Below are 25,949 nucleotides of genomic sequence, written 5' to 3'. Positions count from 1 at the left end.
CTTCCCTCTTGAGTTTTCTTGACTCCATTGTCAAATATTACTTGATTCTACATTTAGAGGTTTATTTCTCAGCTTTCAGTTCTGTTCTTTTGGTCATGTGTCTGTTTTTATGCCAATACTATATACTGTTTTAATTACACAGGCTTTCAGTATACTTTGAAATCAGGATACCTTTGGTTTTGTTGTTTCTTAGGATTGCTTTGGCTCTTCATAGTCTTTTTTGGTTCCATTCAAATTTTAGGATTGTTTGTACTTCTCTGAAAAATGCCATTGAAATTTTGATAGAGATTGCTTTGAATCTGTAGATGGTTTTGGGTACTTGAGACATTTTAACAATATTAGTTTTTCCATTTATGAACATGAGATATATTTCCATTTTTTGTTTCTTCACTTTCTTCCATCAAAGTCTTGCTGTTCTTATTGTTATTTTTGATGCTATATTCAATGCGATAATTTTTTTAAGATATGTCATTGTGACTGTGCAGAAATGAAGCTGATTTTTGTATGTTGATTTAATATCCTGCAACTTTACTTAATTTGTTGATTATTTCCAACAGTTTTTGGTTGAGTCCTTAGGATTTCCTTATATATAAGATCATATCACTTACAAATAAAGACATTTTGATTACTTTTCCAATTTAGATTCTTTCTATTTCTTTGTCTTGCCTACTTGCTCTAGCTAGGACTTGTGAGAGTGGGCATCCTTGTCTTGTTCCTGCTTTTGAAGGGACAGCTTTTAATATTAACAAGTATGATGTTAGCTGCGGGTTTGTCATATATGGCCTTTATGATGTTGAAGTGTCTTTCTCTATACCCAGTTTGTTAAGGGTTTTTATATGAAAGGATGTTTTATTTGTAAAATGTTTTTTCTGCATCTAGTGAGATGATAGTATGGTTTATCTTTCATTCAATAAACATATCACATTTATTGTTTGTGTTGAGTCACCTCTCATCCCAGAATAAATCCCACTTGTTTGTGTGCATGATAATTTTAATACATTGCTGAATGTCGTTTGCTAATGTTTTGTTGAGAATTTTTGTGTCTATATTCATCAGGGATAGTGGTCTATAGTTTTCTTGTATATCCTTATCTGGCTTAGATATCAGGGTAATGCTGGCTCTGTAAAATAAATTTGGGAAAATTCCCTTCTCTTAGACTTTTGAGAAGTTTGAGAATTATTGATGTTAATTAGTCTTTAGTGTATGACAGAATTCACCAGTGAAGAGATTTCAGAATAATGATTTAATTTGCTTAATGATTACTGATTAAGATTTTCTCTTTCTTTGTGATTCAGTCTTGGTAGGTTGTATGTTTCTAAGAATTTATCCATTTCTTTAGGTTATCCAATTTGTTGGCATAGAATTGCTCATAGTAATCTCTTATCCTATGGAGTTCTGTAGTGTCAGTTATGATGTCTCCTCTCTAATTTCTGACTGAGTCGTCTCTTTTTTTTCTTTCTCTAGCCAAAGTTTTGTTAATTTATCTTTTGGAAAAACAAAACAAAACAGGTCTTATTTTCGTTGATCTTTTCTATTGTTTTTCAGGTCTCTATTTCTGCTCTGATTATTATTTCCTTCTACTAACTTTGGGCTTAGTTTGTTCTCTTTCTAGTTCTTGAGATAATTTACTTGAGATCTTTCTATTAACATAAGCATTTATCACTATAAATAGCCCTCTAAGGACTGCTATTGCAGGATCCCATAGGTTTGGCTGTATTGTATTTCTGTTTTCATTGTTTTGAGATTTTTAAAATTTCCCCTTTGATTTCTACTTTGGCACACTGATTGTCCAGGAGTGTGTTGTTTTGTTTCCATATGATCATAAAATTTCCAGCTTTCCTCTTGTTGATTTCTATTTGTCCCATTGTGGTCAGAAAAGATTCTTGATATGATTTCCAGCTTCTTAAATTTGTTAAGACTTGTTCTGTGGCCTATCACATGATCTTCCTGGAGAATGTTCAGTGTGTCTTTGAGAAGAATGTGTATTCTGTTGCCCTTGGGTGGAATGTTCTGTAAATGTCTGTTAGCTCCATTTGGTCTGATACAGGATTCATGTCCAGGGTTGTTTTAACTTTCTGCCTGGATCTCTATCCCTTGGTGAAAATAGGGTGTTGAAATTCCTACTATTATTGCTGTCTGTTTCTCTCTTTAGATTGGTTAGTATGTACTTAATATATTTAGGTGCTGTGATGTTGGGTGTATATATATTTAGGATATATTTCCTTGATGAATTGACCTCTTTATTACATGACTTTTTTTGTCTCTTGGTACTATTTTTGGCTTTAGGTCTATTTTGTCTGATGGAAGCATAGCTACCCTACTTTCCTTTGTATGCCATATTTTGTTTATTCAATCAGTGGTGGACCTTTGTGTTTTTTCTATTTTTGGCTATTGTGAATAATGTTGCTGTCAGTATTGATGTAACAAAGTATCTGTTGGAGTAGTGAGGATTTTTTTCATTCTTCTTTAAAAAAATTTTTATTTATTTTTGAGAGTGAGAGACAGCATGAGCAGGGGAGGGTCAGAAAGAGAGACGGACAGACAGAATCCGAAGCAGGCTCCAGGCTCTGAGCTGTCAGCAAAGCCCGACATGAGGCTCGAACCCACAAACTGCAAGATCATAACCTGAGCCAAAGTCAGATGCTTAACTGACTGAGCCACCCAGGTGCCCCAGAGTTTTTTCATTCTTTATTACAAATCTATCCATTAAGCTCACACATTGTCCAAATTAGTGGCAGTGAAAATGTTGCTTCATTGGAAAACATACCTCAAGATCTTTGAATGGAAGAAAAACTCTTCTAGTCATATTTTCTAAGAAACTATGAAATCTGCTTTGTTTTCTTGCAGTGAGATATTTTAGATATTCATACTATATCAGACCTTATAACTATATATTATGTATTTTTAAATTTAAAACATTATAATTATTTTACTTAATCATTTTATTTAAAAAATTTGTTTAATGTTTATTTGTTTTTGAGGGAGAAATAGAGCATGAGCAGGGGAGGGGCATAGAGAGAGGATGACACACGATCTGAAACAGGTTCCAGGCCCTGAGCTTCCAGCATAGAGCCTGACCCATGAGCCATGAACTCATGATCTGAGCTGAATCAGATGCTTAACTGACTGAGTGACCCAGGTACCCCATATTTTGTTTAAAGTAGGCTCCATGCCTGGTGTGGGGTCTGAACTCATGACCCTGAGATCAAGAGTGCAAATTCTACCAGCTGAGCCAGCCAGGCACCCCTGTTTGTTTTTTTAATCACTACCTTCAACCCTCTTCACTCCGTGCCCCTCCAGAATGTAAATTATGTAAGGACATGGGTTTAGGAGGGAGTTTTGTGTTCTGCTGTATTTTTGGTGCTTAAGAGCTATGCCTGCTACACTGTGAGTAGTCAGTAATGGAATGAATGAATGAATGAATGAACGAATGATGCTTAAATGTTACCCAGCTTCATGTCTTTCTGCATATCATTTCCAACATCTTAGTATTAATGATTTCCTACGGGAGAGCATTCAATACAAGATATCTGTTTTATAGATCTTATGAATGGTTGGAGAGAAAATGAAAAATGATTATGTTGCATTGGGAGAGGAAAGAAGATAGACATGGATTAGACAAAGATATACTAGGAATTTTGTCTGTCTCTAATTTGACTATATTGTCCCCAAAGCAATAACATGTAAAACATCCGAGACACTTGTACATTGATAGCCCAGATTTAGGGGAAAAAAGTTAAATAAGAGAAAATATTTATTTTTTTTAATTTTTAAATTGTTTTATTTATTTTTGATACAGAGACACAGCATGAGAGGGGGAGGGGCAGAGAGAGAAGGAGACACAGAACCGGAAGCAGGCTCCAGGCTCTGAGCTAGCTGTCAGCAGAGCCTGAAGCTGGGCTCGAACCCATGAACGTGAGAGCTGACCTGAGCCGAAGTCGGAGGCTTAACCGACTGAGCCACCCAGGCGCCCCTATTTATTTTTTTTTTAACTGGAAGTTAAATGATCTAGCTATCATCAAGCATACAGAAAGATGGATGCCTAGGTGGCTCAGTCAGTTAGGTATCCGACTTTGGCTCAGGTTATGATCTCATGGTTCATGAATACAAGCCATGAACCATGGCATTGGGCTCTGTGCTGACAGTTCAGAGCCTAGAGCCTGCTTTGGATTCTGTGTCTCCCCTTCTCTCTGCCCCTCCTCCCCTCAAAAATAAATAAAAACATTAAAAAATAAACACAAAAAATAGAAACAAACTAAATCATCTCTCTAAAATAAGAACACTCCATTGTTTCCTCTTAAGGCAACTATTTTTTGATTTGTACTAGTTGCTCTAGATACTGTTTGAGCAGAGTTCCAGTCTCTGTCTTCATGACACCCATTAGAGTTCCTAAAATAGCAAGAACTTTGAAACATTAACTGTGAAGGTAGGGAACCTGGTCCTTTTCCTTTTGTAGGCAAGGAAACTTGACTCTGGGAGGTAAGATGATGTCTGGAAGTGTTTTTTCCGCCTCTGTCTTTGTTGAGTCCTTTTCCTTGTCTGGATTTTAGTAAGGATATAATCTCAATTCCGGTTCGAAAAGGAGATCACAATGCCAGGCGTCAAATCCACATATCAATCCTCTCCTGAATTGTTGTAGTTGGACAGAAAACTCTAAAGTTTCTTTTATTAGCCATAGGGAATTAAATTTCCTAGGTAGACAAACTGACTTATCAATTATAAGAGAAACAGAACAGCACAAGAAGTGCGGGTACTTCATGCTTCAACTTAAAGCTTTCTCAAAGTAATTTCTCTCTCTTTCCCTTCCCCATATTTTCCACAGAATGATCGCTGTCTCTCTCTCTGTCTCTCCCTCCCTCCCTTCCTTCCTCTATTGGAACTCACTATATAATTCATACCTTCTCTGATGAGTCCACTTTTAGTCAGAAACTCTTAAAAAAAGCCATCTTAGCATCTTAAAACAAAGTAGAAGAGGTCAACTAGATTGTTAAAATGAAGAGTGTTTTTGAAGCCATGTAGCTGTATGTTTGGGCAGTTCCTGACAGGGAGTGTTATAATTCTTTAAAAAAAAATAGTCTTAAATCTTTCTAAAGACATCACTAAATAAAAGAATGTGAATTCATTTAAAGACTATCAGAATAAGGAAAGAAAGGAGTATATTTTGTGGATAAGCCAAATTCATGCCTTTATGCATTGAATTTTATACCCTAAAACCTACGTGACAGCATTTAAAGTTTCATGCCTTACTCTTGTGATTGCAAACCCTGGCTTTTCATGCACTCCCCACCCCTGACCTGTCTCTGGTTATTGCAGAAGGGACAAAACCACCAAGTCCCTTTAATTCTGGTTCTAAAATAAGTATATCCACATATCCATTGCATTTTTTTTAAAGGGGTTGAAACAGAGAAGACCAAATTGTGGAAAAAAAAGTTAGATTATTACAGTCCTCCAAGTCTTCAGCTGACAAGTGAAAACACCTTGTACATAATCCGCAGGAAAACCTGTCTGTTTGACCTCTCTTTCCTTCACACTGCTCCTAACCCCCAGGAAAGACCAGATGTCTGGCTTCTAGAGTGTTGGGCTTTTCCTTCGTCAAGTGTATTTTTTGAAGTTTGGAGAAAAATTACAGCTCTTTCTGACCTTAGTATTTTATAGTTTAATAATTTTGTCTACTAAAAGTATAAAATGAGCTTTGAGTATTTATGCACCTCTACGTTTGCAATAATCCAAGAAAGGCTGTGGAAAGAAAATTTTGAAATGATCTTTATTTTGAAAACCCCACTCTTGTGAAAAGACAAAAACCAAAACCCAAACCCCAAAATACCAACTTCATAGTTTTCATGAATAGTAGGTATAATGTAGTGAATGGTAAGGATGCTGAATTAGCAGGGGTAGGGGGGGCGGGAGCAGCGGGGGAGTATGAATAGATGACCTTTTTCCTTTTCTGATTCCTAGTTAAAGCAAATAGGAAATAGACATTTAGAAACGGTATTTTTGTCCCTTCTTACAGAAAATGGTATTTGGAAATTCCTACGTAAAGCTAATTTGCCTTGAGGAATATAAAGCCCTTTAATGGGGTATCTAGGTCCCTATGGATATATTTTTTTTTAAACATACACCATGTGGTGCAATCTGTTACAGTCTACAAGGGAGGGGAAGGGGGGGAGTTCTGTGGGGGCCAGGAATAAAGTCATCTCTGAGAGTTTTTGAGGTATTCACTAGCCATGGAGGCAATGAGACAGCGAAAGCCTAGAAATGACATCCATCTTGCTGTAGGTGGTAACCCAGGGTAGAAACTGCTTAGCAAGTTAGTCAATTCAGGGGAAGGAGAAAAAAAACTCACCTTTTCTGACATGGTTAAATTGCTATTCATTTTGTATTTTAATCTAACCTACTGGTGATTTAATTTACAGAACTCAAAGGAAGTGTGCACTCAAATATTTGAGGATGTTAACGTATCAACCACTGTTTAATTTTGGAATGTGCCTACTTGCTTGACACAATATTTTACCATCTCAACAAATGTTTAGCCTTTTTTTTTCACTTGACTAAAGAAAAATAAGTTTCACATCGCTTCATTCACCTTCTTATGTGCATATGCTGGGAAAGATTGGATGTTAAAAAAAAAAAAAAACTTCCTCATGTTCCTTTCTACTACATCTAAATCTGTTTACCAATTCAAAGCTGCTAAAAAGCCCTGCATTCTCCTGCTAAATCAACTGGATGGCTAGAAACCAAACTGTGATGTAACAGGAAAAAAAAAATTATCAATTTATTTTCGTGTCAGAACATTCTTGAGAAGGTATAAATTGTTCTGGTCTCTATGCCAGTTTTCTTTTTTCTTCCTTTCTCTGTCTTCTTTTTTTTTTTTTTTTTTTTTTTTTAAAGGCTTTCAGTTTTTTAAGCTGATACTTTTTATAGTTATGTAACAGTTCTAATATTTGGTGACATTTTGTATTGTGACACTATAGATGAAATTGTCATCGGACTGACACTCTGTGCTGTTTATTCCTTAATTACAACTGTTAACACTGCAGAGAAGTATGTTAATCTGCCAGTGCATATTATGAAAACAACGTTATTGTTACCCACACCAACACCCACTCAACAGGATATTTCCAAGATGGTAGTTTAAAGGAACTTATCAACACAATGGACGTTTTGATATAGCTTTTTCTTAGCTTCTCCTGTTTTCTTTTAAAAACACAAACCAGTTTGAAATTTAAACTCTTGAATAGTAATGAACATATAGACTCCTCTTACTACCAGTAGCGGCCTCTATAATTAGAAAAACAAATTTTTTTGAGTGCTCAAGCAGTGGAAGACTGAGGAGCCTCAGAGCTTTCTGACACTTTCAGAAATAATGAAAATAGAAGGGAGAGGGAAGGGCAAGTTTAAAGATGAAAAAAATGAGAAGAGTTACAATCTTCACAGGGTCGGCAATCCTTAAATAACTGAGTCAAAATCCAATAACCATTCTCAGCTCTAACGGGTGACTTTTTTCAGAACCAAGTCTGAGCCTTCCTGAACTGGCTACCTATCAAATGCTTTATGGTTTAGTCTTTTTCTCCAGAACCTTCAGAGGTTTGATTATCTATAAGAGACAAAATCCTACGAAGCAGCTAAGTGTCCCCCTCTTTTCCACTTATTAAAAGAAACTGTAATAATGGGCCCACACCCACTTTGATCCTGTGCTGACCCTGATCCTCATAATGAAATAACTGAAACGATTCTAGAAAATGTACAGTCAGAACACGTATTTGCTGTTGAGATGAGAAGGACTGTAAATGATTTTTTTTAAAAACAAGACACACATGCTTACATAGCAACTTATTTAATAAACAGTCCGCCTTTCGGTATTAGCTTTTAACACTAACACTTCCATGGGTTTAGCAGAAAGCAAATTCTTGGCCTGGAAGTAGTAGTAGGTCTCAGAATAATAACCTGAGGCTTGTCAGCAGATGGTCAGATCTCGACGTCGTTGAGGACGTAAGGGGACAGTGTGAATGTACTCGACTCCTAAGGTTCCTGAAATGATCTGTATATTCTTTAATATTCAGCTGTGCTAAACAGGTTCTTTTGAAAGAGTATGTGAAGAAGTTATCACTGCGCCTCATTTCAAGTGGTATTTTCTGCTTCATTTTCATTTTCAACACCGATCGGATATGGTGCTCTTCCTAAAAGAAACTGTTCCCATTTGGGAATATATTCTTCTACTGATGCCCAGTAAAGAGTCTGGAAAAAAAAAACAACATCCAAAAGTAAAAAAGCATATCAAGCAATTGAACTTGGCTCTTCATAATAGTCTAAATGTTTATTCACTGAAGTGTGTGTATGCGTGTACACACACACACACACACACATATACGTAGAATGCACTTCCTCTACAGAATATTTTATGTTAATTTTAGAAAGAAATCTGGCTACTTACTAGTGTTAATTTTCAAATTTCTCAGTAAAACCAGAGCCTGGCAGAATTACAGGTTTTAGGATTTTATTGTGATTTTACACGCCCTCTTGTGGCCAACCTTGTGATTATTACCAGCAGAATCATTTATGGCTACAATCATTAAATGTTTTTGGTTACTGTTCCAAATCCCATACCAAATGATTACACATACTAAAATTATTACAACGAAATGATTAAACATGAACAACTGCTTTATAGTTGACCTAAAAAGATTGGACCCAGGATCAGGAACTGAAATGTAACTAGTACAGGATTCAGATGAGTGGACTGCTTAATTGTATGGGGAGAAACATTTAAAATACACATCCGCTATACCTTTTAGAAGAGGACTCGATATGGTAAATTGTAATTTCTTCCCAATTTTTTTGTATGTTGAGAAAATAATAGCATGCAATCATTTTTAATTTAAATGACTTAGAAATTGAGATACTGTACTATCGACCTGATTATAAGAAGTCTGGAAGCCTCAGAGGCTCACGCAAGATCACCATATAGTATCTACAAGCTTTGATGGGTTTTTTTTTGCATAACTGCTCTAAGAAGGCCAAAGAAAAGTAAAAGTAAACTACCAAGAGCTCTGTATCCTCGCAGGGCATTTTGTATGAGATTATCACTATCCCATCTCATTTTGGGAAATTCAACCAAAGAATTCCATAGCATTAAGAACACATAATGATTCACTCTGCGCATTAACAAGGTACAGGAGTTCTGACAGTTGAAAATGGTGAGCGGTTCTACATATCTTTGTATCTATGCATGTGGTCTGAGAAATAGCCTGACACACTTAAAATAGAGGTCATCCTGCTGTGCAAGACTAGCTAAGAAAAATACCAGCCAACGCCTGTGGTTGGGAGTTTCTCCACCATTCATGGCTGGATTAACCCCTATTGTGTGGGCCCAGTATAGGCCAGAATAAGATATTGGAGAATTCAACAAAGAAAAAGACATGCCCAAGGCACAACTTTGTACCGGAGTTCTTTCTATCCTTGACCACTGCCTCTTATTGTTCTAGATGACACAGAAAATCGAAGGGCAAATTCTCACCCTTTAATTTGAGTCTATTCACGTCCCTGGTTAGGCAGCAAGCAAAACTGTATTTGGAAAAGGTCATTAGGAATATAAAATTAAATAAACTGTTCTAAGTGGAGTAAATTTCCTTTCATCACAGATATATTCATATACCAAGTCGGGTTTATTTTCGCCAACAATCTTCCCAATCTGTTCTTGAACTGAGCAAAATAAAACAGACAAAAGCCATACTACACTGCATGATAATATGCATTGAAATAGCACTGGTTGAAATTTGGTAAAGGGACTGAACTACTAACATTAGCCAACAGGAAAAGCACTTTGGTTAGGCATGCTATCATCTTAAGATGTAGTGCCTACTGTCTGTTATGGTTCTAACAGGGTAGTTGTTTCTAGAGGAAAAGACAGGATTTTTAGAATTTTTTCATGTGATCTGTATATGTAAATTATATATTTTTTACATCAAGATACTTAACAGTCACCTACAGATAAAGCACAGCATTATGGACACACAAGGATCAATCAGACACATCTTGTTGATTTTACTGAATAAACAAGTCTGGGAAATACATAGAACCGCAGTCAGTTTACAACGTACTACTAACAGAATGGAGTCTGTTCTTACACTTTGGTTCAGGATTCTCACCTCAAGAGAAACCACTTCTGGTGATGGAATTTTGTGACTCCGGGTCTGTAGAGATTTTTCTGCTGCCTCTATATCCTGCGATAGGTATCAGTGTGTTAGAAACAAAACGTATTTACGTAACTCACCCAAATGGCACCTGTAATAGCAATATCTATATCCCAAATCTCTCAACTTTCCTCTGGATATACAGTCTGAATTGAAGGAAGGACACTGAGGCAGGCGACTGATCCCTGGCTAGGTAACCAGTTTCAAATAGAGAAAGGAGAGTTTCTTATTAAAAAAAAAAAAAACGTGGAGACAGCGTGGGGGGCACTTTCAAGGTCTTGCATTTCATTTAAAATAGTCAATGCCAATAATTCTTGTAAAGTGGACTCTGCTCTAAAACGGCTCGGGATACTACCTTAGCTGTAAAACCATTCAAAACAGCCAGATGGATGGAATGGTTGAATATTCAGATACTAAAAACAGTCAGCTAGTTTGACAACTGTGCTAACCTTAAAAGTGAGGCGTTCTGGGCCAGATCATGGAAGTGGTGCATTAATGTCACACGTTTCATCTGTTCAGTGTTCTTTTGATTTTATACTTCTGCAAATTCTCCACATATTTAAAAGAAAGCCAATGAGATATCTCAGTCCTTTGCAGCAAAAACCTTTTCACTATACTCTCTAGATTTTTAGGACTAGATCTCTAGGGCAATCTCGAAGGCCAGCTTTACCGTTAGGTTGTACGTCATTCAGCTGATGGCTGTTAAGCACTGTGCTTTAATGTGTAGTTGAATTCATGGGCATGTGCATTTTCTCTTACGGTTGTAGAAACACAAGGGTAATTAATTACACTTAATTCATACTCTGGTAAAGATGTTACCTTGATATGTGGAAGAAGTACATGCCCAGAAACGTAGAACACTCCAAGTCGTTAGTGAAATGCTGAGCTCTGTTTCATGCTCCCCACATTGGCACCTATGTTGTCTTGTGCTTGCTTATGTTTGTCAAGTTCACAGAGGCCTTGGCTGAAGGCCGTGTAAATTTCGTCTCCCCTTTGAGCTTAGGGAGTTGATCGAAAAGAGAAAGTTCTCTGATCCATGTACAAGCATTGGAGCAATCCAAGTACAGGGCTGTTGGACAGACGGAGAGTGATGGAAAAGGGCGTGGGAGTGGGGTGTGAAGAATTCAATGCTGAACAGGAGAAAAGAGCGAGCAGATGGTAGCGGCGGGAGCAAGGAATGGGTGTGAAATGTAAAAGGGAAAAACAGGAAATTCCCTAAAGGGACTCCCCAAAGTTGCACAACCATTAATGCACCTGCTGTCTAGAAGAAGGTGATTTGAAGGGGAAAACCATCAATTTAGGGATAAAAAGCCCATCTATTAGCACTGTCTATTCCCTACCAGAAGTTTATAGCTGAGACACATGCTAAAGAGCTTTTGATGCCGATGCTACAATGAATAGTGAAGATTAACTCTTCTGTGGTTGCACTGAGCTTGTACGAGGTCCTGGAACCGTTATAAATCAATCAAACAAAAGAATCAACTCCACTTACATCATTATAAGGATAGTTATAAATTGACTGTTTGTGGTAGATCTCGGTGCTATTGGACCTGTAGACAAGATTATAAGTGTCTGTCTTAAAGACGAGAAAATAAGGATATTGAACCTCTCTCCTAGAAGAGCAGATTTGCAGTGGAAGAGTAGACAGGAGCAGGGATCCGTGGCCTGGTAAGACGGCCTGCGGTTAGTTACTTGACTGTCAGCTCTGCAGCATTTCGACAAGGGATTATCACCCTTCCAGAGAACTTCTTTCTCAAGTGAGATTTTACTTTCTTAGCTGTTTTGCTTACCTCTCTGACTCCTACTTCTCTTTCTCCTTAGCTGGCTCCTTTTTTCTCTTCTTAATCCTAAGTGTGGGCTTTCTTAAGATTTGTGACATCTGTCCTCATCGTTTTACTTTTTCTCTCTCCAAGACTACCTCATATGTAGCTCTAGCTATTCATGTAGAGGGATAGATAAGTTTTCCTCATCCTTATTTCTCAGTAATAAAACTACTCTTAATCTGCCTGAATGTACTGAATATGTAACGGTACGAGTTCTCCTCCCCAGACACCTATGCTACATCTTCTGTCTTCAACTGTTCTTATTCCCTGACATTTAAAAACTCAAAGATCCGTAGACTGATGCTTCAGGATGTCTCCTCTAGCCTGTCCGTGCCATTCTGTGCTACGGCCTTATTGTGACACTTGCTTGTTCAACAAATAGTCTAAGTCTGAGTCCAACTCCTACGTCTCATTTCAACCACGTATTGATTAGTTTTGCTTAAATTACTACTTTAAATATCTCTTTACCTAGTTAAAAAAAAAAGATACTCACTACACAGAGGATAAAGTATAAATTCCTTAGCCTGAGTGAATGACCATCTGTAGGGAGTTACATTATTTCCAATGAAGAATCTTCTCTTTGATTATACACTGCTATGAGGTAAGGACTCTGTCTCCTACAACCTTTAAGCATCTGAGAATCTAATCAAGTGCAGGGTATGTACTAAACACTAAAATATTCATTACATAAATAAATGGTTAAGGTGTCAAAAGTTTCCTGAGTATAAATGAAAAGCTTTAAAAAAAAAAGTGCCCAAGGGGGTGAGGGGCAGGAGAAGGAAAACGGATGACAAGAGAGGCTAGACTTCCCTGACTGGACCTTGTTATCTTGGTTTTTACAGATCTGTCGCTATATCATTTAAAAATTTTTACAGTTACAGAACAAATAAAAAGCAATGTCTAAAAATTGAAAACAAAAGGAAACAGATCTTTTGTCGATATGGTGGCAGAACCACATCAAGAAAAAGCACATCAGGTGGTCTTAGAACATGGTATTTTGACTAAGCAGCCATAGTGAGGTCCACCTCAGGGACAAAAAGAATTGTAAAAAGTATCTGACTGAAAGCCGTACCGTTGTTGGCAGTGCTGTCTATACCACGGGGTAAAGTAAGTGAGTATTTCCATTGGTAATGGAAACTTATCAGTGAACTGAGGTTTTTGGTTTGAGGGGGAAAGAAGTTAAAGGATGATGATTTTAAGCTAAAAGTCTTGTAATCATGTAATCAAAATGGAATTATTGATAGGAGCTCTTGATGACTTTTATCTTTTTTTATGTTTAAAAAAGGTTGTAATAAACACCTGATTAAGGGCTGTAAATATATATTTCTACCAAAAGGATCCAGGGCTCCTTGGAGCAATGGCCAGTCCCAGGTCTAAGCAGCAAATGCATAGGATTAACCTGCTAGATAACATCATACCAGAAGGAAAGGAAACTACCAAGGATTAGGTCAGAGGCATTCAGGAGCTAACTTGGAGGTTCCCATGGGTAAAAATGGGACAATCTGGGAATCAGTGGGAATACAAATTGAACTGGGTTGAGACCTTTCAAATTACTGCCATATTTAAAAACACCAATTGGTCATCTGGTGACCAACCGGAGGGTACTAGAGAACCAACCTGCTATTTTCGAAAACTAAGTGCAGAGAAAAGATTCAAGCACTCATCATGCTTTTTCCTAGAGGAAATGTACTTTAGTATAACCAAATAACTGCTAAGGGCAGGTTCATCTTCTTAAAAATAATCGGCAGGTGAATGAGAAGGCAGTGAAGAATGCAAATATCACTGTTGTCAAGCCCTAATAAGCCTACGTAGGCCATGATCACAGTGACTGCTAACAGTCCAGAAAGAGAGACGACCAGTCATTACGAAAGTGTTCTCCCCCAAACACTGAACCTGAATCTGATCAGGTCTCTAGATCTGTCTGCACTGTTAATGCAGAGCATTGACAGGTGGCTGCTGTGCACTGGAAATGTGGCAAGTCTGAATTGAGAAACGCTGGAAATGTAAAATACACACTGAATTTTGAAGGCTCAATAAGACTGTTGGGATGAGCACTGGGTGTTGTATGGAACCCAGTTTGACCATAAATTACATTAAGAAAAAAGGCTCAGTAAGAAAAAAGAACAAATACTTACTTCAGTAGCAATGCATTTGAAATATGAAAATGTTAATAGGTTTCATTTAATATTTCTCTTTATTAAAGAAAATTTAAATTACTTGCATTATATTTCTGTTGTACAGCACAACTTTAGCTTATCAATTTATGGAAATAACGGGGGATAGAGGAACACACTAAAGGGCACCTCAGCAATGGAATTAGTAATATCCAGACCATGGGAAACTTTATAGGACATATGACCCAATTCCTTCAGCAAATAAATTCAGAGGGGTCAAAAAAAAAAAAAAAAACCAGAGGGAACTTCTAGAGATTTGGAAAACCTGTAAGTCAATTACATACTGGATTTTATTTGGATCCTGACTCGAACAAATGTAAAACCATATTTATAAGTCAATCAGGGAGGGGTGCCTGGGTGGCTCAGACTCTTAAGCGTCTGACTTTTGGTTTCTGCTCAGGTCATGATCTCAGGGTTTGTGAGTTTGAGTTCCATATCAGGCTCTGCAGTGACAGCAAGGAACTTGCTTGGAAATCTCTCTCTCCCTCTCTCTCCTTTTCCTGCTGCCCCTTCCCTATTCATGCTCTTTCTTTCTCTCTCAAAATAAATAAGTTAACTTAAAAATATTTAAAAAGTTAATATGGGGGCGCCTGGGTGGCTCAGTCAGTTAAGAGTCTGGCTTTGGCTCAGGTCATGATTTCACGGTTCATGGGTTCGAGCCCCGCGTCGGGCTCTGTGCTGATGGCTAGCTCAGAGCCTGGAGCCTGCTTCGGATTCTGTGTCTCCCTCTCTTTCTGACCCTCCCCTGCTCGCGCTGTCTCTGTCTCTCAAAAATAAATAAAAACCATAAAAAATTTAAAAAATAAATAAAAAGTTAATATGGAGATAGGAATCTCAATTGAATATTTGAGGAATTATTGTTAATCTCTTATATCCATCATGGTATTGTGACTGTACTTAAAATAGCCCTTATCTTTGATAAACACTGAGACAGATGTATACCAAAATATTTACAGATGACACAATGTCAGGCCTGACGATTAGCTTCAAAATAATTTGAGGGGCTGGTAGGGGGTGAAGGTGAAGAGTGTAGATGAAACAAGACGGGCTGTGTTTTGATGTTTACTGAATCTGGGTGATAAGCATATGGAAGTATATTCTACTTACTCTTCTACATAGGTTCAAAATTCTTCCTAACAATTAAAAAACAAGTCCCTAATAGGGATGGTGGTGTAAATGCTACTCTGTGGCAGTATTTAGCAACCTCTATAAATGAGTTGACTCATGATCAGGAAAGATAAGTATGAGAACAAAAAGTCATAAGCAGATTTCTTTCTCTCCTCCTCACTAAACCTGTCCCTCCTTCTCAACCCAGCAATGGATATCTCCCTATAAATATATACAGTAAAGCCAGCTATGGCTGGGCTGGGTCTAATTGTTTAATCTGCTCAGGTGCCATTTCTGGGATTGCAAAACGAAGTACGAAGGCAGGAGATACAGGGTCACTGGTACAAGCAACACTTAAGCATTTGTTAAACTTGCTCTTCATTGGATTTGGAGGAAGTGAGAAATGAAGAAAGGGGAGCGATGTGGTGCTGTTATTGGCCATCCCAGGGTGCAGTTTGATGAAGGCTCTAACCGCCAGCTGCCCCAAGAAGACTTCCAGGATGCACCTTAAGGGAAGTACGTGTCATATCACTAATCTGTGGTAGTACTCTCCCATTCCTTTTCAGCCTGGAAAGTTTGTCTATCTTCCTCACAAGATGATGTTTCCTACCACAAAACTGACTTTTTGGGTTAAAGAATTTTGTCAGCAGGGGTGGGGGGCAGGGTCAGGAAGGAGGTGGATAAGAGATGACTGTTTACATCATGGAAGTATTTATAGAAACAAAATTCTCTCTTCCAAATCTGTTTTAAAAGGCAGAGAAGTTTCATCTTATTTCATTTCTGGGAAACTAACAGAAACTAACAATCCATTATCATCTATGATACTGACTAAACTCTCAATCTGAGGTTTTTTTCTCTACTTAAATTCACGTTCATTCTTTTACTAGTATGCTTGAACCATTGGGATTAGTCTTTTCATTATTATCCCATTTTAAAGACATTTTTTGATTTTCTTGCTAATTTATTTTTCCAAATGCATTTAGAGAAATTCTGCTGGGTTTGATGCAAATTTTTATGGGATTCTAGTGAATCTAAAAGTAACATTGTGGGGTGCCTGGGTGGCTCAGTCAGATAAGCCTCCAATTTCATGCCGTGATTTCACGGTTTATGAGTTCGAGCCCCACATTAGGTTCACTGCTGTTAGCGAGGAGCCCACTTCAGATCCTCTGTTCCCCCAAGCTCTCTGTCCCTCCCCCATGCATGCTTGTACTCTTTCTCCTTCTCTCTCTCTCTCGAAATTAACAACAAAACATAAAAATAAAAGATCATGACAACTGGTTTTATAAAAATAAGAGTTTAAAGAAAACTAATAGTTTTCCCATCAGGATTAAGGCATATGTCACCATTAAAATTTTCTCTTAAATCTCCCATTGAAGTGTAATAATTAAAACAATCATGCAAATCCCTTTTAAGAGCGTTCCCAAGTATTTTATAGTTTAATTGCTAATGTGAATGTAATCTCATATTTTCCAGGGGTATATATAGGATTATAACTGATTTCTGTATGTTCACCTTTTATCCATTAATTTTACTCAACTAATACTCATTTTAAAACAATGGTGGCTTTTCTACATATATAGCCATAGCATTTAAAAATATTAGTGTTATAGTATATCTTCCTTTCCAAAAATTGAGGCTCACTCCCTGTTAGTGTTTCTCATGTTGGTCAGAGCATCTAAATAAGGTCAAATAATGGATGGCCATAGAGTTCATCCTTATTTTGTTATTAGAATCTTTATAAGAATGCTTCCAAGTCTTAGTGGAACCATTTTTAAAATGTATTCTGGATTTAAGTACATATCTTGATGTAACTGAAACGGTTTTTGACAAGGGTGTTAGGAGTAGTTAGTTACCTTAAGGTTTTCTCAAGTCTAAATTAAGGGAATAGACGTGGTCAGTGGTTCTCACTGTTCATAGAACTACAACAGTGCAGGCAAGGAAGGGCTACATGGGTGGGGCCTTGGGCCAAAGCAGGTCTATTTTTTACCTATTTTAAATCTTTGAAGAAAAGGTTTTGTGCTAAAAAAAAAAAAAAAATTACCTTCAATGAGAATTGAATCTATATGCTTTTTAAAGTTTCTCCCAACTGGAAATTCTGTGGTCAAGTCCTATTTATGTCACATGCACATACATAATCTTTACAAAGTTTAAAACAAAATAATAGGGAAAGCAGGATAAAAAATTGCATATACAACTATTCAAATTATGTTTTAAAAAAAGGGAAAGAGACGTTATCTCTGAAAGAGAACATTGTATCTGGGATATAACAGCTCAGTAAATGTTTATGAAAAGACAAAGGAAAAATACAAAAACATACTAATTTCTAGGTGGGTGGGATGATGTGGAGAATAGGCTGTTTCAGGGGCGCCTGGGTGGCTCAGTCAGTTAAGCATCTGATTCTTGATTTTGGCTCAGGTCATGATCTCACAGTTCATGGGATCAAGCCCCTCATCTGGCTCTGTGCTGACAGTGTGGAGCCTGCTTGGGATTCTCATTCTCTCTCTTCTCTCTCTCTCTCTCTCTCTCTTTCTGTCTCTCTCCCTACCCCCTTTCTCCTTCCCCCCTCCCTTTCTCTCTCCCTCCCCATTCTCTGCCCTCCTCTGCTCATGCTCTCTTTCTTTCAAAATAAATATTAAAAGTATGCTATTTCATCTTTACTCTTTCAAGTTTTTTACAGTGGGAATATATTTTATAATCAGGGAAAAACCATACCAAGAGACTATGAAACTGGGTTCATTATCTTCCTTCTAGATAGGACAATGATTTCTTAGCTATTCTTCTTCAGTCCAAGCTCTCCATTCTTCAGATCACATTGGATCTGAATAGGAAATGAATCTTTTCGTAAATACCCATACATCTCTTAGAGAAGTCTCTATTTTTCTTTTGCTCACTTTGAGTACTGTATTACCCCTACATATCAAGTCTCAGATTCTTTAGTTGGTCTCAGAAAATATATCCAACCTTGCTTCCTGTGGCTTTACAAGGTAGTTAGCTCAGGGTCCCGTGAACACTAATATTCATTCTTCGGGTCTTGGTTCTTCTGTAAGAATGTAGTAGAATACCTTACCTTCCACCTATTCAAACACATCTCCAGCCTAGCTTCCACTGTCAGACTTGTTAGACTATTTTAGCTTTTGATGAGTTTTTATACTCAGTCCGACAGTACTGAGGATTCCACATAACTTACTCTTTCATCTGCTAAGGTCTCCTATTTTTGTGTGTGACAAACTTAGGTCATCAGTTAAGCCTATGAGCTCTTTGATGTAAAGAACTCTGAATTCTTTTGTTGACTCCACTTTCTGCTGAGAACTAGCTCAGTAGTAAGGACTCTGTGCATTCACAAAATACTTGCTCACTCAAAGGAAGACAAACTTGAAAGGTCCAAATCATACCTATACTTGTTGCAGGTAAGTAGCAATCAAGCCTTCAAGCCTTCTAATTTAGGTTTTCTGACTTTTCACAGCAAATTCCAGATTATCCTATATATTTCCATTTAAAAATAAATATTGCAAACACCATTGGGCAAGTAAGACATATGGCAACATAGAATGCTTTGGTAGCACTATGGCTGTGACTTAAATTACTGTGGATCAAACTGCCAGAAGCTGAGAAGATAACTGAATTTCCCTCTTCCTTTATCCTCTAGTGACTACAGAAGATAACTATATCATGCCTATCGATGAAAATATTTAACAATAAAAAACTGAAAACACTGCTTTATAACTTAAATAATATAGCCCTACTACCAAATGTTTTAGTCATAGGATCTCTTGGAAGCTTGAATGGAAGCAAACTTTAGGGTTTTAATTATGGATGAAGCCATACAATTCTGGAAGCAAAGTATAGCAAGCAGCCAAAAATGTTACACATATGATTTTACTCCAAATGGGCACATTGGCCAAATGGTGAGGCCCTGCGCAATCACATACTTTGACCACCTCCTGCATCACTATCAAGAGAGATCTGGGAAATCTGTTATCTTCTCTGTAAGATAGGAATTTTGTGTGGCCCCAATAGGGCAAAATTAAATTGTTCTTGTTTTTATGATATTAAATAGTTGTGAGTTGGATTTAAAAGCGTTCTAGGTACTTCATGGAGTTTTAGGATCTACCTATAAATCAAAGAAGATAGAAAGCTACATCTTATATTTATTACTTCTTGCACGAGGTGACCTTTAAATTTCTTCTGTGGTCACTGATTTTTCTCGTTGATTAAAAACACTTAGCTTAAGCAAATTTCCATTTTTTTTTTCATTAAAAAAAATGAGACTCCATATGTAACTTATCTAACGAAGATGGGTTTAAAAACTAGATGGTACTTCATTAATTGTATTTATTACTCAAAACAAATTAAATACATAAAAATTATGAAATTCACTTAAAACCTTTTTTGCAAAGGTGAGGAAAAATATAATCAAGTCATGGAAACTTACCTCTAAAAGACTAAGGTTCCTTTTAAAAGCAATCTCAGCTGCTTGTATCTGAGATGCCTTTTCCTTGTTTTCATCTAGAAATTTATTCTTCATTTGTTGAAGTAACATTAATCTTTGTGATACTCTAGAAAAAACAAAGATTATATAAAGTATGTTTCTTAAGGGAACATTTTTTGCTTGACTAATAAAGAAGTACATTTCTTAATTGCACCTCAAGTCAACCTATTTTGAAAGCCAACTACTATGTCAATTATGAAGACAGTTGAAAACTTAGGTAGCTCAGTAAGTCTTAAATATGGGTAAAATTACTTTTATTTTCATTAACGTATCTACTGTAAGTACATGCTTCTGTTTTTTTAGCCTCTATGGTCTTTGCAATTATTGTAGAGTGTTAAGACATGTTTTAATTTTTGGTGAAAATGCAAACTGTAATACATATCCCTTTGTACACAGACTTATATATACCTCCCCACACGCATACATTGATATAACTTGCTATACGAAACCTTCTGCTTAACACTTCAATACCCCTGAATCTCATGTTACACATTTAGAATTGCGCTAAACTTCCATATGTTTGAAGAAGCAATAAAAATATTTTTTTCCTCTTTTTCCAAGAGAAAGATGATGGCTCCATATATGAGTGAGAGGCTGTGTGTATGTATATGCATACTCACAACAAGGTGAAATAGTAATTCAAGAAAGATGTAAAAAGTTGTAAGTAAATTAGCAAACTACTTTGTTATATATATTTTAAAAGTGTCTCATTGGTCAAATGTTCATTTTACAGGTTTTTTGGTCCTCTTAAATGATTGATTAAAAAATGTCAGATGATAAAAAATACATGAGGGTAGAATTAAAATTGAGTCATTTGACCATTTTTTATAAGGAAAATACCTTAGAAAGCCAAGGAAGAGGGCCTGGTAATGAATTGAAGAAAATAAATTAATTAAAGAAAACCATGAGAACCCACAAAAAGGGGGAGGTAGAGAAGGTTATTATCAAGTATAAGTATTGGGCTGGTTATATAATTTGCAAGGCCTAATGCAAAATGAAAATACAGGGCTCCTTAAAAGTATTAGGAATCTCAAGACAGCATTAGAACATTAAACCAAGCCTGCTCTGGGTAAGAGGTTTAGAGAAGTCCATTAAGTATCAGTGAGGAACCTAGAAACTTGAGAGGGTAAATTTGTTTAGGTAATAGCAAAGAAATGTAAAAAGAGAACATAAATAATCCTTCTAATCTTTATTATTTTTAAGAGACAGTAACATTGCCTAACACCAAGATCTCTCAAATGTTAGACAATTTAAATGACACATTTTCAGATTTTTGAGTCTTCTCTGCACACAATATTTCACTAAGAAAGCCAGCACAACTTACTCATTTAGATATGCCTTTAAAAAAAACTTACATTTCTTCATGTCTTTTAGAAAGGTGAATTTCTTGAGTAAACAAGGAAGTCATCTTTAGTCAAAGCTGTCTTCTAAGCTTTCTGCTAAATAATAAAAACGTACAGTTAACTTCTACCATGTATCCTCAGCTTCCCAAGAGTTTGTTTTATTACCTCAACCCATTGATTCTCTCAGAAGTGAAAAATTCGAGATGTAATGTATAAAATGAAAGAATGCATTTAAAACCATTTTTATTTACGATGCACAGCTTTTCATATGCCAGATGCATCCCTAAACACGATGAATCAGGTAAACTAAACATTTCACATTTCCTCCTCTTATTTCCTCACACTTTAACCTTAATCTGAATTGAAAACAAACAAGCAGCTGGTACTAAGACTAGTAAACACTTTATTGAATCAACAGAAAGAAAAAAATCCACTCTGTAAAATTCATCACAGGAACACCATCTCTCATGCATGTGCATACACACACAGAAAGGCAAACAAGTATGAGAACCAACTGGAAACTCATGGTCTTTCTTTTATTGGAAGGCTGCCCAGTTCTCCCATCTCTTTTCCAAATAAAGTAATTTTCATGTGTAACAGCAGAGCAAAAGCACAATTGTTCCCTTCACTGTACCCTAGGTGCTCAGGACTCCTGTTGGGGGAGTTTTGGAAAGTCCGTTTTAATGGCACATGACCAAGCTCACCTGAACTGAAGAGTCTGGATCAATACAGATAAAAGATCAAGTGAAGTGCTTTGAAGGCTCGGAGCCTGAAGGCAAATCATCTGGTTGGGTGCAAAAGCCAAAGGTCACTATCCTAAGGGAGAAAAAAACAAATGAAATTCTTTCCTGTGGCGAAGCCCTGGCTTTCCTAAATTTTACGAATTAAAAACTGTCGCTCATCTCGCAGTGTCCAGCGCTGACAGACGGAGCTCATCCTTCAGTGCACATGCATGGAGGTGTAGGGCATTGAACACAGCCAAGGAAACACTGCCCTGCCCTCATCGGGTTTCCTTCTAAAGGAACTTCTGTGTTGCGTTCAGCACCACGGACAGCAACCCCTCGCAGGCCCGCCTACAAGGATCTAGTTACAGAGACAATCCTCTAAGTTCGCTGCCGGCCAATCCTCACCGCCTTCCTCCTACTTTGGAATGCAGCGTCAAGGAAATCCCGGAAAGTTACTCCCGGGCAACTTCTTGTCCGTAAAGCCCGCCCTCAGCACTCCAGACAAACCCCAAGATAAATTCCGCCTTTCGAGCCGAAGATCCGCATGGTCTCAGAGTCATCAATCCTCCGACCACTCCAACTCCCGCTTAGTTCATACCCAGAGGACTCACGACCTTTCCTCATCACCCCAGCTCTTCCGTTTTAACAACATCCCCCCCCCCAACCCCCGGCCTGCGGGCACTTGCGCCGTTCTCGGACAGTCAAGCCACCCACCCGTGGCCCGTAACGCCGTGGGACTCCACTCACTTGGCCGCACTTGGACCTTTTCCGAAAAGGCTGTACGTTACGGTGTGGACGCCGGGTCCCAGCACAGGCCTGGGCGTGGTCACGCTGCCCTCATTGCGCACGCGCGACGAGGTGGCGTAATCACGTTGCTATAAAAGGCGGACCTCTGGCGTGCGAGTGTTTCCAAAGCAGTAGCTTCCAGCCCTGCGGAAGTGTTTGGCGGTAGCTCAATCTCCAGGCCTTTTAAAATGAGACCTGATTGTTCAAAAGGCGTCAGAGAGGGAAGCTAGAAAGTCACAGAGTATGGAAATGGGAAAACACTCTGCAAGGTACTCCATAGTGTTTGGTCATTACAGTGGGTAAAAGCACTTTAATTCAAAGATCTTCACCCTGGTGGTCCGTTGCTGAGCAGAAGAGCTGAGCCCCTGCCCGCACCCTCTAGGGACAGTAATATTAATCGGTAACGTTTCTGAGGGGTCCGTGTGCTGGTCGCGGTGTTCATGTGGATTATTTAGGGCCTTCCCCACAAAGCCGGGCTGGGTAGGAACCATTATCCTCATTTGACAGAGGAGCAAATTAAGCTTGGCTATTTATTTCGGTTGTAGCTTGAAGCTAGTAGAGCTTTTATGAAATGTCCCATGGCCTTCAGGACTCACACTTGGAAATAATCCTTCAGGGCTCTGAAGTGGTTTCTTAAACCTTTTTTTCCTCCTTTGAAATAACTTGGTGAGATGCGAGGTACTATCCTTAATTTCAGAGATAGCAGCAGATTCAAGAGAGGTAAAGTTGTTTTTTCCTAAAGTTACTGAGTAAAGGACGAAGTGCTAGGATTCTAGTCCAGGGGTCTTGTATTTTTTTTCCTCCCATAATATTTCCCTGAAACTCTGCTCCTGCTTCTGGACTTTGGCACTTCATGGTTCCTTTGCTTGGAAAACCCATTCTTTAGAAACTCAGGTAGACTCAGTTCTTCACCTTTCAGTGCTACTTCCTCAAAGAACCATTCCCTTGGACCTCCAGTGTAAGAGAGCAACTCCCTTTCTTCTCTTTTTATCCTCCTCCTGCTTTATTCAAGAACACAACATCATACCACTGTTGTTCATCCTAAGAACAGGTGTTTTTGATTCTTCCTGCTGTATCCTCAGCAACTAAAATGGCCTTGAAACATTATAATTTAGGAGAGTTATCTTCAGTTGATAGGACCTTTGATGTAGCTGTCCCATACCCTTACTTCATAAACATGAAAAATAGACCTTTGGCCCTTGTTCTAGGAATGAAGTAAGGCTCTTGCATGGTTACAAGGCATTCTTACCTTTTACGTAAACTTACAAGTAGGGATTTTTTTTAAAGTTGGTAACGGGTTGCATGAACCTAGAGGCTGTACATGACAGCATTTGTATGTTGTTTGTTTAAAACAAACTTTGTTCATATCTCCTGCTTTATGTAAGGTTGCCTAGTGACACAAGTGGGACAAACCCAGCTCTTTTGACTTTGAATCTAGCTTCTTCAGGTCATCATCTTCCGTAGGAGTGAATCAAGGAATACCTTAGAATTGTCTTGCAATTTTTGGGAGAACAGAAATCAGTAATACCTCATGATACTTAAGGGTTATCTAGAGAGACTGATAATTTATTTTGTAGTGTTCGTAAAAGTACTTCCTCTCTACTCAAAGATGTGCTGTGATAGCTCCCCTCTTCGTGACAGCCTCCAGTTGGTGTTTTCTGGTAGAGACTTGGTTGGGGAAGAAGACTCTGTGGCAGTTGCACAGTCTGTGTGTGTTAACGCACAGCATCTGTATTTATTAGGTAGGTTTTGGTACTTCTTGGAGTGAGATATTCATGGTCGACCACACAGATGATTGGAACCTACTAAGTAATGCCTGGCTCATAATGGGGCATTCTGTAAATGTGCAGGGAAGTTAGTGTTTCCTAACCTTGATATAGTTCTGCCCATCACCATGCTAAAATTGTCCCCTTAGCCTCATTATTTAGAAAGCCCTGTTCTCTTCAGCCATAAATTCTGTAAAGATGTATTTATTAACTATCTCTAAGATGTAGTCTCTGCCCTCTGAAGCCTAGAGGGCTCTTAAGGTCTACACGAAAAGCTAGAGGATTTTGGCTGACAGTGTAATAATGACTCGTTTTCGTTGACTGTTCATTCTGTACTAGGCGCTGGGTGTGATTTGCCTCATCTACTCCTCATAACAGCCTTGTGGGCAAGACAGGGTTGCTTGCTATCTTACTTACGATCCCCCTTTTTATAGCTGAGAAAACTGAGGTTTAGAGATCTGATTTATGATCATAACTGTAAGTAAATGAGCCCCGGCTTGTTTGTTGTTAGTATCATGAGTAATTATGTACAGTATGTCCATAATGTGTAACTAAAAAGTATTCTGCAGATTATGCGAGTGCTTGAGAAGAAAGAGCACCAAAAGCCGGAATAGTCTAGATAACATTTTAAACAAATACTTGTTTATGAGAGAGAGAGGGAGACAGAAGATTGAACTGGGCTCTGGGCTGAGAGCAGCAAGCCAGATGTGGGGCTCGAACTCACAAACTGTGATATGACCTGAACTGAAGCTGGACTGTCAATCACCTGAGCCGCCCGGGCACCCCTAGGTAACATTTGGGAAGGCTACGGTGGATTTTGAAAACTAGGTGGAATTTGGAGGTCTGCTTTCGTAATTGGGTGTATCAGGTGGCAAGATGGGGTGTGAAGTCTTTTAAGTGAAGGCCTTATGGAAGTGTGTGCATGAGACTGTGTCTGGGACGAGGGCCAGTGGAAAGGAAGCATTAAGAAGGGTGCTTTCTCCTCATTTCTCCCAATTTTGAAGATTTTATATCTGGCGTCGGAGATTTAGAAAATAGAGGTTTGACAGTAATAAAAGGAGGTATTAGGAAAGGTGAGACTGGTAAGTAAAGAATAGAAATAGGGAGATTTGAGGAAGAAAAAGAAAGGACAAGCTTCAAAGAGTAAGAAATACTTAAAAGAATCCCAGAACCCTTGACAGTTTCAGAGTTGAAATTACTAACAGTAAATTACACGTTTTATACAGAGGTTTATGGTTACGGTTTATATAGAGGCCATCATTTTAGACTTCCTTTGGGTGTACTCTGGGGGATAGACAAATAAGAAAGTGAAGTACTTATGCCTGAAATGGAGTTAGGTTTTTTTTCCCCTTGCTTCAGGAAATCCCAGATGAAATTTGGCACAGTGGGTCCAATTGTTTGTATTTCTGCTTTTCTTCACTTCTAAATATAATCATTGAACTTTTATCTTTTTCCAGAGTTGTAGATGGTCCATTGCACTATGGAAAAATATTCTATGCTCAGAGTATCTCTGAAATGCTTTAAATTGGCCCTGGATGGATTTTGA

At 38.0% G+C, this 25,949-nt stretch overlaps 1 protein-coding gene and 1 long non-coding RNA gene across 3 annotated transcripts in view; one reads left to right on the top strand and one right to left on the bottom strand.

The window, feature by feature from the left end:
* Positions 1 to 7,818: 7,818 nt before the first annotated feature.
* On the bottom strand, positions 7,819 to 22,686 carry C12H3orf14 (chromosome 12 C3orf14 homolog). 2 transcript variants are annotated; one of them, XM_029917949.1, is made up of 6 exons: positions 22,599 to 22,686; positions 21,831 to 21,942; positions 21,139 to 21,222; positions 19,727 to 19,850; positions 10,146 to 10,220; positions 7,819 to 8,235 (listed from the first exon to the last, which is right to left on the bottom strand). In XM_029917949.1, exons 3-6 carry the CDS (start codon positions 21,189 to 21,191, stop codon positions 8,119 to 8,121), a joined length of 369 nt encoding a protein of 122 aa, XP_029773809.1. In that variant the 5' UTR covers positions 21,192 to 21,222; positions 21,831 to 21,942; positions 22,599 to 22,686; the 3' UTR covers positions 7,819 to 8,118. The 2 variants fall into 2 exon arrangements, with proteins under 2 accessions (XP_029773809.1, XP_029773811.1); XM_029917951.1 differs by having other exon boundaries at positions 21,139 to 21,219.
* A 90-nt stretch (positions 22,687 to 22,776) lies between these two features.
* LOC115273667 overlaps positions 22,777 to 25,949 on the top strand; it is a 51,202-nt gene continuing 48,029 nt past the window's right edge. Inside the window, exon 1 of the long non-coding RNA XR_003900890.1 lies at positions 22,777 to 22,906. This is a non-coding gene — a long non-coding RNA (uncharacterized LOC115273667). The remainder of the gene's footprint in view (positions 22,907 to 25,949) is intronic.

The sequence above is a fragment of the Suricata suricatta genome, chromosome 12 (assembly GCF_006229205.1).
Source record: "Suricata suricatta isolate VVHF042 chromosome 12, meerkat_22Aug2017_6uvM2_HiC, whole genome shotgun sequence".
In the NCBI taxonomy this organism is placed as follows: domain Eukaryota; kingdom Metazoa; phylum Chordata; class Mammalia; order Carnivora; family Herpestidae; genus Suricata; species Suricata suricatta.
Note: the sequence above shows the minus strand (reverse complement) of the source record. Positions and strands in the feature narration are given on the sequence as shown.